This window comes from Nicrophorus vespilloides, unplaced genomic scaffold (assembly GCF_001412225.1).
Source record: "Nicrophorus vespilloides isolate i.1.1-1 unplaced genomic scaffold, Nicve_v1.0, whole genome shotgun sequence".
Lineage (NCBI taxonomy): Eukaryota > Metazoa > Arthropoda > Insecta > Coleoptera > Silphidae > Nicrophorus > Nicrophorus vespilloides.
The window spans coordinates 1-15633 of NW_017095538.1; the positions used below are offsets into that span (position 1 = coordinate 1).

The 15633-nt window shown below is 33.9% G+C and overlaps 3 protein-coding genes across 9 annotated transcripts; 1 reads left to right on the forward strand and 2 right to left on the reverse strand.

Annotated features, from left to right (window-relative positions):
- Positions 1-1452: 1452 nt before the first annotated feature.
- LOC108556288 (tyrosine-protein kinase CSK) lies at positions 1453-6712 on the reverse strand. 6 transcript variants are annotated; one of them, XM_017912330.1, is made up of 10 exons: positions 6625-6712; positions 4294-4366; positions 4057-4197; positions 3540-3718; positions 2720-3080; positions 2544-2662; positions 2123-2483; positions 1972-2058; positions 1821-1913; positions 1453-1756 (listed from the first exon to the last, which is right to left on the reverse strand). In XM_017912330.1, the coding sequence occupies exons 1-10, from the start codon at positions 6627-6629 to the stop codon at positions 1673-1675; spliced, it is 1503 nt and encodes a 500-aa protein (XP_017767819.1). In that variant the 5' UTR covers positions 6630-6712; the 3' UTR covers positions 1453-1672. The 6 variants fall into 6 exon arrangements, with proteins under 6 accessions (XP_017767819.1, XP_017767810.1, XP_017767853.1 ...); XM_017912321.1 differs by having other exon boundaries at positions 4057-4233; XM_017912364.1 differs by lacking the exon at positions 6625-6712 and adding an exon at positions 4760-5179.
- Positions 6713-9129: 2417 nt separating this feature from the next.
- On the reverse strand, positions 9130-10743 carry LOC108569967 (40S ribosomal protein S6-like). The gene is made up of 4 exons (XM_017931766.1): positions 10649-10743; positions 9953-10303; positions 9475-9678; positions 9130-9410 (listed from the first exon to the last, which is right to left on the reverse strand). The coding sequence occupies exons 1-4, from the start codon at positions 10652-10654 to the stop codon at positions 9222-9224; spliced, it is 750 nt and encodes a 249-aa protein (XP_017787255.1). The 5' UTR covers positions 10655-10743; the 3' UTR covers positions 9130-9221.
- A 2659-nt stretch (positions 10744-13402) lies between these two features.
- On the forward strand, positions 13403-15584 carry LOC108569946 (extensin). 2 transcript variants are annotated; one of them, XM_017931742.1, is made up of 3 exons: positions 13403-13901; positions 13993-14204; positions 14271-15584. In XM_017931742.1, the coding sequence occupies exons 1-3, from the start codon at positions 13878-13880 to the stop codon at positions 15520-15522; spliced, it is 1488 nt and encodes a 495-aa protein (XP_017787231.1). In that variant the 5' UTR covers positions 13403-13877; the 3' UTR covers positions 15523-15584. The 2 variants fall into 2 exon arrangements, with proteins under 2 accessions (XP_017787231.1, XP_017787223.1); XM_017931734.1 differs by having other exon boundaries at positions 13993-15584.
- The last annotated feature ends 49 nt before the right edge of the window (positions 15585-15633 follow it).

The window sequence follows — 15633 nt, forward strand, 5'->3', positions numbered from 1 at the left end:
AATCCAAAAGATGCATATGAAATTTGGGGAATCCAGCAAATGTAGATACATTCCTGTGCTCTTTTCCATATTGCTGTTATGCGCGTTCCTTTTTTGAAAGGGGAGGCGCCAAATGATTACATACTTTTGAGGGAGGCGTTATAACTTCATGTTTGGAAACCACTGCCTTAAGATAATTACATCATCGACCACTCGTATGAAAGCTTAATGTCTCACCTTTCCATTGAGCCTATTAACATCTTTGTGTTTTTATCAAGTCGCCTGCTATAAGCTTTAGAAATTGTAAATTTCTCGACAACCCTTCCAACGAAATTATTTACATCTTCGTGTTGGCGTCGAGTCGCCTGCTACGAGCTGTAGAATTTGGAAGAAGTGAATAGCATTTTCTTAAAAATCGCTGTTTCGTTGTGATCCGACGAGTTTTCACGCTTTTTCTTAATTACACGAAAATTACGTATTTTTTGTTGAATTTCAGGATTGCTTAAGATAGGCGCCATTCTTACGCACCTTTTTATGAATCAAAAGTTGCGAAATGTTCGTCACGTGTGTTTATTTGGTTGTCTATAGTTGAACAATTTTTAAAACAAAAAAAGTCTAAATAATTCAGTAAATTCTCGAAATATCTATGCCAGAATTCGAAAGGTGGATGTCTCCAGTTTAGAATTCTTGTTGAATTATGTAAATATTTTGCTGGGTTATCCTAAAAGAAAATAAAACGTGAAGCGGTTACATTTCCAGCAATGAGACTTTTGATACACTTTATAAAGGGAAGACATTCAACTTAAATATGAGTACAACCTTTAGCGGTTGTCCAGTAATTCATGAAATGTTGGAAAAATCGAAAATCGTCGTTTCTGGGTTACAGAATAAACATAATATTAAAGACATAAATAAATTGTAATAGCGAAACTCTGATGAGAATGCTTTTTCAAGGAATAGGTAAATGTATAAAAATAAAGTAAAAGAGGATTTTAATTTTAGAAAAACATAATTTTAATGGACAAACATGCGCTAAAATGTCAGACATAATTTTTTCTTCTTATATATACGTTAAATATAGTAAGATAAATCCTTAAAATACATGACTTGACAATTTATTGATGATTGGAAATGCGGCGTTATTACAATACTCTACTATTTGGCCAATATAAACACAAACAGAAGTTACTTTCACAAATTCTTTTGGTAAATATATTATAAGAATGACAGAAATAGTTTGAGGGATGATAATAGATAGATGGGAGACGATGCGTTTAAATCAGTAATAGGAAGGTATTAATTATTATGTTTACAAAAATAAAACAAAAAATTAATATAAAATAATAATAATAAATCACAAAGTTTGGAGGAAGAGCTGTTTCAAAGCGGAGAAACAAAAAAAAAAAGAATAAAAATAATAACAAAAAAAAAACTAAGAATTCAAAAATATAATTTGAAACGAAATGAGGATTTCGTTTCACTTTTAAATAAATAAATAAATATACATGGATTATGCATAGTTTTTCTTTCTTTCTTCTTTTTCATTTGGGAATTGGAGTCTAGAATAGTCGTCAAAATATGAGAGAGAAGTCAGCTCCTACATGAAAATAGGAATCACTTGTGCGAACCCGGTACATAGAAAATACGTTCAAAAATAATAATATTCGTAATAATACTATGCATTTCTTTTTTCTCAAAGTGTTTGCTGCTTCAAAATCTCCAGTTTAGCTTTAACGTCCTGGAATTTCGGACGCTTTTCCGGATTCAAATCCCAAGCCTGTAGAACAAAAGGAATAATAATTATCAGTGCTACGATGCAATTAAAGCTGAGATTTTATTACCAGCCGCATAATTTCATAAACCTCAGGTGGACATCCTTCCGGAGCTTCCATTTTATAACCTTTCTCGACGTGCTTCACCACATCAGCTAATGGCTAAAAAACAACCACCTCAATTAAATTTAATTACACGCTTTACTGATGTTATACATACAATACGCGGATAGGGAACTCGTCCAAATGAATAAATTTCCCAAAGTAAAATCCCGAAGCTCCACATATCGGACTTGTTGGAGAATTTCTAAAAAAGAAAAACATTTTGTAAAAAAAATTAAGCTTTGAATATTTAATATTATTTAACTTACATTTTGTTTGAGAGCTTCGGGTGCAGTCCATTTAATGGGTAACTTGGCGGACTCTAAAGCAGTATTCTTTTCATTTCTGGCTAAGCCGAAATCAGAGACTTTGGCGACACCATTTTCCGAAATGAGAACGTTCCGCGCTGCTAAATCCCTATGTACAACGTGCATTCGTTCCAGGTATTCCATGCCTGCGCTGGTGTCGAAGGCGAAGTTAATCTGATCTCTCTTAGTAACATGAAGCCTGCCACGTGACCGCAAATAGTCTACTAAACTTCCTTTACTCATGTATTCGGTGACTAAGTAAATCTGGTCCTTTTTGCGAACCACGCCCAACAAATTAACTAGATTTTCATGATGTAAAGATCTGCAAACAAATACCATTGTTAAGATAAATTGTGCGTCTTATTTAGCAAAAGATACTTACTTCATCAAGATGGCTTCAGCTTCACTAGAATCTTTTAGTACTTTAACTGCGACCTTTTGCTTTTTCCATTCGCCCAGAAGGACTTCGCCGAACTCGCCTTTACCAATTTTCTCCAATGTCTGAAATGATTAGAAGTTGTTAAAGCGTATTCAACGATTTGAGAAATTGCTATTTACCTCCAGCTCCTGCTCAGCGATTATAAACAGATCATCGATGTGAGGAGAATTTTGAATCTGCAAAGGTTCCTTCTTCGGAATTTCTTTAGGTAGACAGTGGATAAGCTGCGTACATAACCCGTCCGCATCGTTCTTGTAATGCTCAATCAGCTTCTCGAGATTCTCAAAAAACTCTTCATCGTCTATAGTCAAATTTCTCTCATGGTACTTAACACGGTAATGTTCCACCTTATTTTGAAAGCATACACAGAGCGTGTAATCGCCTGGAAAATTCGTGGACTCCCTAACTAAAAACAGGCCATCGACGCGAGGTTGAAGTAGTAATTCGGCTTGATCACGCGATATTTTTCCATGAAACCATCTAAAACAATAAGATTGCGTTCACTGAGTTCGCACCGCAATTTTTCTTAATTACATCTAAATAGAAATTACTCCATGAAGATCATTATCAGTAATCGAAAATAATAATACCAGCAAACTAATAACAAGCGTGATGGAATATCTAAACTACTAATCAACCTAAAAGAAAAACTAAACTCTAACAATTTCTATCTAAAATAAGTGCAAGCAATTTCCTTCATTTCCTTGTCATTAATCTAATCGGATTCCTAATCTTATCTGCTTGAGAAAATTATTGGCTTTAAATGCTAAATTTNNNAAAAAACACAACACTGACTACTTTATTTGAAAATAATGAATTGTATAATAAAGAAAACATATATTAGTGCAGGTTATGGTTTGGTTAATTTCAGAAACATTTAGTTTACTAGAAAGAATGTGTTAAAACTAAAAATAAAACAATAATAAATAAAATACGTACGGCATAGAATTAAATTTAACATCAGTTCTAATAGGGCTTTGGACTCGGTTAACATTTACATCATGTCCATTGTTACCAAAATTTTTTAGGTTGCAATCGATGTTCATATTGTTTTGAGGTGCTAGTAAAAGATTGCAGTCATGCATGAGGTTTGTTGCATCTGGATTATGCTCTTGTGACTGAAAAAGGTTGTAACAAACATTGAAAGCTTCGCGTATACACAACATAGTCCAATTAACAAAAAGGGACTTAATCATCAGGCCTTATCAGAATAATAAATAAAATGGTGGAACACATTTAATCTAATATTGCAGAGATATGCTCAAGGTTGAAATGTATTGTAGTTAATTATTGTTTGTTTCAATTGCACTCAAGCACAAAATTGGTGAACACTGCTTCTTGCCAATTTTCTGTGTGCATATGGGGAACAGTGTAATCTGTATCAAATTGAATTCAATATCTTATCTAGGTGGGGGATAATCAGTTTTTGATATAATGGATAATGAAGATTACTCACCCAAGGCTCAGATGCTATGTGAGAAGTTGTGTCATGTGTTCGAATGCATTCACTGGGGTTGTTCCTCTTTATTCCTCTGGCAGGTACAATTGGAGGTACTGGTGAGGGAGCATTGCTTGTCGTCCACTGGCTCTCGACTTCCTGGAATGGAGAGACAATAGCTAGTGGTTGATACCTCTAAAATGAAATAGTAATATGAACAAAAGAGTGGCAGTGGCTAGCATTACTCAATTTTACCTGGCTGAGGGAGTTATGCAGATTCTGGCTGGTCATTCCGGAATGATTTACTTTCTGCTCAATTGCACATAATCTGGAAAGGTACAAATGGTGAGAACACACATTAGGGGTGGGCTTGGTAAGATTGTCAGTTTATGTCCTGGATGGTGTAGAAAGTGTAAAGAGTTTCAACTGCCAATTTGCGATGACAGTGGCGATATGTAAATAAGTATTTCGAAAATCGTCACAAATCGAGTGAGAATTTCTCCTGGCCTGACCCAATAAATATTCTATATATACATTGCACATACATAATATTTCGTCTTGTTTTCTGTTCTCACTCTCTCTCTCTCTCTCTCTCATACTTACTTCCTTGCACGCTTTTCTTTCTTCTTCTTTTTTTCTCTCGGTTCTTCGTTCTTTCGGGCACTTTTCTTGGTTATCAGTCGGTGGCTAAATCTAGTACACTTTTTAGCTTTCAACTAACCTTCGTTTGCTGGATACTAGACTGAGGACACCTGAGACCAGAACAACAACAATCACGACCCGAAACCGCCTAAATTTCGCACAAAAAAAACATTGACCCAAACGTCAGTGATGTTTAACCATCCACCATTTTCTTTTGATGGGCCCCAGAAGTTTTGATACAAATATATGTTGGCAACAACTGTATTCCCGCCCGTTTTGAAACTCTCACTCCCACCGTTATACAATCGTCCGGTTGTGTCATAAGATTGTTCTTTTATTTATGCTATTTCGGCTACTGTATGCACTGGATGTGGATTTACATCGAACTGCGTTTGACGAAATAACAATAAGAATCGTCGCATTACATAAACAACCGCACATGAATCATTTTCACATACACATCACCTTATGCATATTCAATACGCAATAGCGCATAAACAGATCCGGACTAACAACTTATCTTTTTTTTCAGAAACATCAATCGACAATCAACTTTTTCTTCTCAAATTATAACGAAACTTTCAAATAATCCGTCTTTCTTCCTTGAACGCAAATATATTATATTTATGAAATTTCCCCAAAAAAAATCATCATACAGGAAACTTTGTTTTGATTAATATAATCTTATTTAATTCACATTCATGATAAAACAAATAGTGAGGATTAATCTAAACCTGATATGTTTATAAATAACATTATATAATGTATTTTTAAAAACATTCAAAATCTAATCATTATTAAAGGTTTTTAAATTTCTAAAGTAATATAATTTATTAATCGGAATTATATATTAATTTTTGTTTATTTTATCTTTTATGTGACTATTGCAATAAACCTTATTATTATAATAAATAATGAATATACAATAAAAATATAGTATTTCACAAAATGAAAAAATCAATGAATCCGTCTCTGTGTAGAGCAAAATACGAAATATATTCATTAACAAACAAACATAATTGCTATGTAATCATATATAAACAGAATAATAATGCTAGGATGTCGTTATATCGTCATTTGCAAATTGAACGTTAGCATTTGTAATTATACGCCCTTCTGCATAATGAGATCAAAGTATTTCCCGAGTTAGGAAACAGCAGTTTCTTTTTTTTTCACGCAATATTCGTAATTCAAAACGAAGCTCTGGTTTCTATTACACGTGTTTTGTTATTTACTTGCTCACAATATGATCTCTCGCAGTAGAATATACGTAATCATATGCCTATCGATAACAACATATTCGTCTATCGTTTCCACGTTTCTAAACTATGAGAATACACAAAATAAGCAAATTAGTTTTGCTAATTATGCAAACAGATACGAGATTTCCATGCGTTGAAAAGAGAAAGTCTCGACAGTTTCTAAACATGTTTGTTTTGCTAATATCAACGACGTGATTCACTTTAATAAATTAGATATTCTTATACGAAAGAAATATTTCTTCAATTTTTGAAAAAATTTCAAATACAAGTTTTACATACTTTTATTTTATAAGTACTAAAGAAATTTTATAATACATTTGTAATATGTATAAATCTAGAGATTAGACAGTTTTAATCATTATTTATTAAATATAAACTTTGATTTTTACCTGCAACAATAAGTATTTTGTTTAAAAGTGGACTCTTTCCTCTTATGTGATTTGTGTAAACAAATCCGATACATCATATAAATAGACATAATGGAAAACATGTAGATTTTCTCTATGGTATTCATGTTTTATATAATTGCACCGAACAATTCTACACTGGTTACAATTAGGTACTGAAGGTGTGAATACTAAGTTAATAACTAAATTGTAATCCACATTTTTTCTTTTCAAGTGATTAATGAACAATGAATTTATCAAAAATCATGTCTTTTGCAAATATCGTTTTGACTCACCTCATAATAATGACTGTATGTAGTCCAGTATCAGCAGTTTCGTGAGTGCATATTATTTTAATTAAACGCGAAATATTTTAGCGACAGTTGTAGTTTCACTGCTAATTCGTTTTTAACTGATACCAGCTTAGACATTCAATACTTATAGAATAACGCTGACTAATCAACGTGTTTTAATCTACTTCCGACTACATTCATGAAAACCACAACTTGTTTCATTTGTACAAAATTTTCAGTAATTGCATTTCTGCGGAACATTTGACGCATACTTTCTCAATTTCTGCATCAAACCTTTCAAGGGTTAATGAATTGACAAATATTTATCATGAAAACTAATAACAATTATTACGTAAGTATAATTATTAGTAAATCCTACTATATTTTGTCGTATCTATTGTATAACTAATATTTATATTTGTTAGGGCCATGACTTTCCTCTTAATTATTACAAATCATATTTAACGTATCCATCAAATATACAAACGGATACATGTACTTGATTATTTAGAATAACTTGTGGAATATTCCCAACAACGGTTACACATTAAATTGTATAGTTGCGTCTATTTGTATCACCACTTAACAGCCTTCTGCAGCCCCTAAATATTTGGGCAGGATCATAAAACTTAGATAAAGAAACGGTTGTATTTTCCAAAAGGTCAAACCCTTACCTCCCACGCAGCCCCTTTTTGAAATGAACACATTTTTGTATTATATAATTTAGCCTTAGCTAAGGGTCGAACCGAGGAAGTCTTAGCTAAGGGGTCGAACTGAGAAGTTGGTCTTATTTGGGAGAGTCCAAGGAAGAGCACTTACTTCATAAACACTAACTTAAGAGGAGAATGTAACTCTTAGTAATAATCCATGAGATCATCTATTATATAGTTGACTTCTCAATAAAACTCCGATGTTTACAATAAAGTTAATTAAGAATATAGCATTTAATATTCATAAACCCTTCTAAGACTCCGCAACGACATAACTACGAGATAATCCACGGTGTCCAAGGATTTCTTAATCCCGGGACACAATTTGTATTTCATCTTAAGTTATAGAATGACCTTGTAAATTTTACCACGTCGACAATATTGAATCAACCTTGAAAATATTTACCTCTTAGCATCTTGAAATATGCAGATTTATAAAATTGTTGATTTCAGTTTTTCAATTTTGTAAATCTGTTATAGAACAATTGGTTATATTAAAAAACAAAATAAGTCATATTTAAAAAAAAACATATATATTTATTTATTATCTTTGTAAAGAAAAGTTGGTATATTTTTTTCTGAAGTAACTGAAAGATGGAAAATATTAATATAATACTCACCTGAACAAGAATAAAACTATTCTTTATCTGATTATGTGCACAGCATCTGGAAAAGAAGCAATTTAGAAAAATTGTTATATACGGTACTTTTAAGTAATGAAACTATGTTTTCAGTTCAGTTTTCAATTGAAAAATTAAATAAATAATATAATCAAAAATAAAACTCACCACAAAAAACATTAAAATGCGCACTGGATTTAAAATCTGTAAGCAAAGAAACAATAATAATTTAATATTGTATAAATACTTAAGCAAATGAATTGATTAAAGAATGAAACAATTTATCAGATTATTTATTGTCGCTCATGTACGATCAGACGGGAAAAGAAGACAAAATTTAAATAAAGAAATCATCATTCAATTGTCAGTTATATGAATAAAAATAAAAATAAACAAAATAAAACTCACCGGTTACAATATTAAAAGAAAGCAAAGTGGTCACAGGAAATAAACAATCTGCAAATAATAAAAGAAAAATGTTAATTATCTTGTTTAAGAAAAATATATATAAAATAAATTGTGAAACAAAAATATCAGATCATTAATTATCACTCATGTTTTTTCTCAGACGGGAAAAGAAGACAATGTTTAATGTGTGTTCATCAAATAAAACTATTTTCTATGAAACTTTGTATTAATTTAACTAGTTTTGTTAAAATTCAATTTGAATATATATTTGCATTATTTATGAAAGCTGATTAAATAATATAAATTATAACATACCAGACTATTGAATAATGGCATTTCATAATCATTTCCAACAGTTGGAATCTGTAAAGAAATAAACTAATTAAAACATTTCATTTAAAGAAAAGCAATAAGTTATCATTCTTAAGTATAAATCAGAGTTTAAATTATCAGTCATTATTTTCAGACGGGAAAAGAAGACAAAATTAAAATAAAAGTTCATCATAATAAATTAAGAGAGGAAAATTAATTAATTAACACAAGATAAAATACTCACATAAAACAAAAACGGAATTACTGAAATGAAACAATGTTTGGGCAACATTTTCGAGCTAGACTTTTTGGGTTAATCTGCTAGAAAATGTATGACCATGTTAATATTGCAAGGTTTCTACACAAATTCGATTAAGAGGTACACCGAATCTGTTCTAGTTACTTGCGGAGGTTTGGGTTTGCATAGATTACAGATGAGAAGGAATGAAACAAGTTAGTAGAGCAATGACATTTATTTTAAAAGTATAAAACCTGAGTGGTCCGGAATTATATCGATTACTCTAGGGTTTGCTTTTTTTAAATAATAAATTTATTTTTGTGCACTATGGGTGCTGGACTTGCTGTCGCGCATGCTGGCGGAACGACGCCTCTTAAGCTCCTCTTGTCTCTTCACTTTGTATTCCTTCTTGCGTTGGGCCAACAACTTAGCGTAGTTATCAGCTTCCTCCTTAGCCTTGACGACGCGCTTCTTCTTCAAGGAAATACGATGACGTTTGCGCTAAAAACAATAAGGGATGATTAGAATGTGGATCGATTTTATAATTATTTAGTTATTGACTTACTTGGAGAACTTGGGGAGTTACCAAACGCTGGATCTTGGGAGACTTGAAGCGCAGCTTCTTGCCTTCCTTAACTGGCAATGGACGCTTGACAACGTATTGACGTACATCGTCCTCTTTGCTCAAGTTGAACAGCTTACGGATTTTGGTTGCCCTCTTTGGACCCAACCTACGTGGAATAGTGGTGTCAGTCAAACCAGCAATGTCCTAAAAAAAATAATGTCTCATTTAGAAAAGCTTATGATCACATAGTTTGTAAAATTTAAGATATGATTAATTGATATGTTGGGACAATCATTCCACACTGTCCATATGTAAACAGTGTGTGGTAAGATGACACAATTACTATAACAGCATTTTTCTATCAAGATGCATAAAACAACAAACTGACGTGCAAAATGCTGTAGCTACTATCACATTGACAACAATTGAGTATTGAAGAATATTTTTACACATATTCTAATTTTTTTTGTATAATTACCTTCTCTCCTTTGCGAACAATCACTAAAGCAAGAACACTGAGATTTCCGTCAACAATGCATCCGCGGACTGACTTCCTTTTACGTTCACCAGTACGACGTGGTCTGTAGCAAGAGTGTCCCTTGGAAAGCAACAATCTAACACGACCGTTGGTGAGGACACCTTGCTTCATAGGGAAACCCTGTTTGTCATTGCCTCCAGCAATACGGAAGACATAACCTTTCCATTCGTCACCTAATGCATCGGCATCAACTTCTGTGCCCATGCGTTTCTCATAGAACATACGAATTTTATGTTCATCGACAATTTCGAAGAGTTTTTGGCATCCCGTGGCCGGGTACGAAATGTTCAGCTATAACAAAAACATAATTCATGATATACATTGTATATATAAACAACAAACAGTTATGGTATAAACAGTGCAGCTAAAGTTTGGCCCAAACACGTTTTAATCCACACTTTAGCTCATATTTTAACATGGACATTTAGACGATCTCGCGTTTCGATTTGTTTACGTGAACTCGTATTACGGACATGCAGGTTATGAAATTTCATCCGTGTTTATTTCGAACATCTCGCTGCACCAACACAATTTTTCACAAAAATTCCATTTCGCACGGTTCACATCATCGATAAACACGAATATTATCGAAAAATATCCATTAAATACACAAATATAACCAAATTTAATACATACCTTCATGATTATAACATGTATATCCCACTGAAAGCTAGCAGAAAAAGGAACGATGCCGGCAATGCAGATCGCTAAGCAACACAAATTTGTCTGGGGGTAGTGGTGGGGATATGCGTGATGGCGGCGCCGATCCGAAGAGCGGGAAATTTGAAACTTCTGGCAGTTATGTAAACTAAAGTAAACAGTAAACGATACCTGTAAAAAGTAAAGGTGGGGTGACCACTTCGCGATCGTCGGAAGCGCTATATCACGCTATATCATCAAACGGTATCATTCATTGTTGATGTGGAGTCAGCGTTGCATAACTGGTGAAAAGACTTTTCGAAATCGAAATCGAGACCGAGAGTATATGTAGGACTGGGTCGTACCATAAGGAGGATAGCATCCTCCAGTATAAAATTAAACTCCTTTCACCTCATCCCTGCTGGTACATTTGTCTGGTTATTTATTCATCAGCAGTTTCACCTATTAACCCAGACCAACCGTGGCCGCCTTCCCCGCAAAGCACGAAAATCCGCGCTTCTCATTTTCTGATTTCACTGTCACGCTGTGATCACGTTTAATTAGCTGCGACCTGCTAAACGCAACAATTCAATATCACGCCAACTTCTCTAATTGCATTTGACCATAACCAAAAACGAATATGAAATAAAAAACAACAACAATAAAAGAAAAGTGTAAGCGGAAGAAGAGAAATCGAAGAAGCACATTTATATTTTGAAATTCAATCTATGAAAATAACTTGACACAACTTCATTGTATCGATTTAATCACTTGATATATTACATATTATACTCCTTGTTTATGAAATATTTCTTGTAGATAACTCCAATATCAAAACAACTGATTGTATATTGATTAAAAAAAAAATAAATATTTATAGTAATAAAGACTTTTTGCAGCAAATCAATTTGGTTTTTATTTTCATATTGTGTTATTTTGTTGAGTTGTATTATGGTAATTTGTTGCATTTAAATGTTAATATTTTATTTAATTACTAATTTATATTGATAAAACCAAATTCTCACCTATTTATTATGTGCATTCTTCATAATACCAATGGTATATGGGTCTATCTCTTGCACGAATAGGCGACATCAATCTGAAAAAAAATGACTATTAAATTTTGAAAAACCGAACATATTAAAAATAGAGCGCATTCTTATTAACAAGTTTAATAATTGAAATATGAAAATTAAATGAACAATTTAATAATACTAGAAATAAAAACAATAACAATAAATATATATGCTCCTAAATAATTTAAAAATGTTATTGTAGCAATTTCCGATATAGTCGGGATTTTGTTACTTTTGGGATTTTGATATAGTCGGGATTTCGATAGACGGTATTTCGGTTGTCGATATAGACCCATGTTATCTTATACAAACGTCTAGTATGCAAGGTCATCGAGCAACGTTGTATACATATTTATTAATTGTAATATTTTGAATGGTAGTTAAGTATCATTGAACATTGCTTAGAATATTGCTACAGTGAAGGTCATCTCGACGTTATCATATTGAAAAATGTAATTGCAAAGTTTATAAAAATGATAACATTTTTTGATGTAAGTCTCGGATTACATGAGTGTATATGTATTTCAAATAAAAGAAAATATAATTTAATTTATTTTTTGTTTATTTTTAAAGTTGATACAGTTATATCTAGTAAAATGAATATGCGAATTCTACCTAATTTATATTGTTTTTAAAGCAATACTACAATTAGTATCCCGTTGTTATATGGAGGCATAATCAACAACAAAACCTACATATTTTTAAATTGCAAAAGCCGTTGAATACCGATGCAAGTCATTGGCAATCATCAGATATTTATTTTAAGAATATTATTTTCGAATTCGATTTGGAAAATTCAATTTATTTCTACAATTTTTATAAAAAAAAATCATTAAAACAAAAGGAGTTATAATGAATTTTATCTATGCAACGAGCGGTAAATGCAAGAGTTAGTAATTGTAATCAGCGCTTTGGTTTTGTTATCGGTATAAACTGTGAAAGAGTCGAAGAGTATTGTTCTGGTAATGGCATCCTAGATACGGTAAATCTAGGCTTGTTCCGCTTTGTAGGAGAGTAAATCACCCGTCAGTCTGTTGAGAAAGAACAGATTTAAAGAAAATAGCGTAAAGCACATCTAAAACACTGCGTCTCGTCCACTATTTAACGGTCAAAGAAATTTGAGTCCATTTGTGACATCATTTGTTTAATATTTTCAGTGCCATTTCGGTGTTCAAAAGATTAATGAAAATATCATGAATTTAGTACAACAAATGAATAATTATGATTTTTATATTGTTTATACAATTTCTAACTTTCAGATAGAGCGGATAAATCATTAAGGACATGTACATTAGCTGTTATTCGATTTCTTTCAGTATAATGAAATAATTTCTATTTTACTTGCACGTTGTTTTTTTTTTATTAAGATATTTAAATAACATAGAAAACCAAATTCATTTGTTGCAAAGGGTTACTGACAATATGTCTTTCTGCTCGGTATTTAAATAATTTCTATGAAGTTGTTCTTTAGTATGATATTTTATTGTATATGAAGTGTTTGTTATTTAATTTAAAGTAGAGGCTTGTTGTGATGACGTGTATAATTGAAAGATGGAAAGTAAGGAAAACAAGAGGAACGGACACGAAGATGATATTAATATAAAGTGATGGTCAATTGGTGTGTGAAAGTGGTACGACGAATCTGAAATGCTCCAGCGTGATTACAGACGCAGTGTAGAGGCAGCAGTTCGATTTTGAAGTGTAATAAAGAAAGTGTGTTTCTCACTTAGGTCTAAATATATATTAATAACCACCATAAACAATTCGCGTTGTTTGATAATTTTGTTAACGCAGCTTTCAATATTAGAAACTTATTATTCATAAAATTGAGCAACATAGGGGCTGGATGATAGAAAAGCGACGGTTTTCACTGCGGTTGCCACAGAGTCGTCGCGAAGTTCGCTTGAAAATATTCACATTGCAATAGAAGAATAAAAGCACGCGAAAAATTGGATAAATTCGATCGGTGCAGAGCCCGTTTTCTAAAATTGTATTGGTGTAGGAAGGAATTCGCCTCTTCCACCATAAAGTCCTATTGGAGATATAAAGATCATCCTACCGGTTCCGACCGTGACAGTATTTTCTAAACCGCCGACCCACTAAGTTACTGGCGTTGAAGACCATCCGCGGTCTATCATTATATTACAATTATGCGCTTCCCACAATCTTTGCTAGTGAGTATTAATTTAGTGCTGTGTTTTTACTGGATTATAACGACAGGAGTCTAAGTACTGTTTTATGTTATTTCTGTCCTTTTATTTTTAGTTGTTGTGCTGGCTTGTGGTCCTCGGTAAGTGCATTCCAGAGGAGGAGATCGTGTCTTCGTCAGAGGAGGACTTTGATTCGAGTATTACAAGGGCAAAAAGGGAACCTCCTATTATAATTTACCGAAGTCCTCCAAAATATTACTCTCCCCGAAGACGACCTAAACCTTACTACAGTGCTTCTAGACCGGTCTACGGGCCTCCTAAATCTAAGTACGGACCGCCGAAGTCAAAATATGGACCACCATCGTTTTCATTCTCCCCAAACTTTGTGTACAGTGCTCCGCCAACCAGTTACGGACCTCCACCCTCGTACTCGCCGCCGTCTAGTTATGGACCGCCTTCTATAAGTTTTGGTCCAACGAGTTTCGGACCTACTAGTTACGGACCGCCGTCGTCCAGCTATGGACCGCCGAGTTCGAATTATGGACCACCGAATTTAAATTACGGACCGCCAACTACAAGTTACGGACCGCCTACAGGCAGTTACGAGCCACCGTCTACCAGCTTTAGCCCTCCTTCTCATAGTTATGGTCCTCCGAGCACGAATTATGGACCACCAAATTCAAATTACGGACCGCCAAGTCCTAATATCGGACCACCAAATTCAAATTACGGACCGCCAAGTCCTAATATCGGACCACCAAATTCAAATTACGGACCACCGACTTCCAATTACGGTCCACCAACTTCCAGCTACGGTCCTCCTACTTCTAGTTATGGACCTCCTCCAAGCGGTTATGGACCACCAAGTTCTAACTACGGTCCTCCTACATCGAATTACGGACCGCCGTCGTCCACCTACGAACCTGCCCAAAACTATGGCCCTCCAACATCATCATATGGTCCACCATCTACCAATTATGGATCTCCGGTTATCGATAATAGTTATGACAGTCCTCCACCAAGTTTCGCAAAGCCATCGTCCGAATATGGAGGACCTGTGCCGAGCTTCGGTCCGCCCTCGACCTTCGATAATCCACCGTCGAAATTCCATACTTCTTACAATGCGCCATCGGCAAACTACGGGACACCTCAGGAAACCTACAGCCAACCATACCCTCCGCAATCGTACGAAATCCCACATATAGATAGCGTTGGACCTTACGATAACTCTCCTCCGTCGAGTTATGGAACTCCTGGAGCAGTAACATCATACGGCACTCCAGTGCAATCGAAACCACCTTCGAATGCCTACGTCACGCCGCACAAGCGTCAGGAATTCAGTGACTTTAGTGGAGAAAGCTTTGATTCACCACCAGACATATTTGGCTCATCGACTAACTTAAAGTTAACCACTCAGAACCGTGCAAATGAAACATCGACAGACAGATTTTCAAATCATAACTACGATGGTCCAGGGGTTTTGGAAGACACACCGATCGAAGTTTTCATAAATAACAAGAGGTATGGGAACAAGCTTCCATCCTCGAAATCCATTAAGAAACCTACTAATATAACGGACAATCCCAAGTTAACAACCGAAATTAGCGAGTTAACATCTAATGGTTTAAAATCAACCAATCAATAGTTCGCGTATTATCCAAACGTCAGACTTATTTATTATTATTATTTCTAGTATTTATATTTAAGTGGAACCAAAGATACAAGGAATATGTATATTTTTTTATGATTTGTTATA

Bases quoted from the DNA above. Each gene is read 5' to 3' on its own strand.
- LOC108556288 (XM_017912321.1), bottom strand. The intron at 3,719-4,056 runs GTGAGTAATCTT...AACCTTTTTCAG, and splicing joins ACATAGCATCTGAGCCTTGG to TCACAAGAGCATAATCCAGA. The intron at 1,757-1,820 runs GTAATAAAATCT...TTTGTTCTACAG, and splicing joins TTTATGAAATTATGCGGCTG to GCTTGGGATTTGAATCCGGA.
- LOC108569967 (XM_017931766.1), bottom strand. The intron at 9,679-9,952 runs GTAATTATACAA...TATTTTTTTTAG, and splicing joins TTGTTCGCAAAGGAGAGAAG to GACATTGCTGGTTTGACTGA. The intron at 9,411-9,474 runs GTAAGTCAATAA...TATTGTTTTTAG, and splicing joins TAACTCCCCAAGTTCTCCAA to CGCAAACGTCATCGTATTTC.
- LOC108569946 (XM_017931734.1), top strand. From the start codon at position 13,878: ATGCGCTTCCCACAATCTTTGCTA. The intron at 13,902-13,992 runs GTGAGTATTAAT...TTTTATTTTTAG, and splicing joins GCTTCCCACAATCTTTGCTA to TTGTTGTGCTGGCTTGTGGT.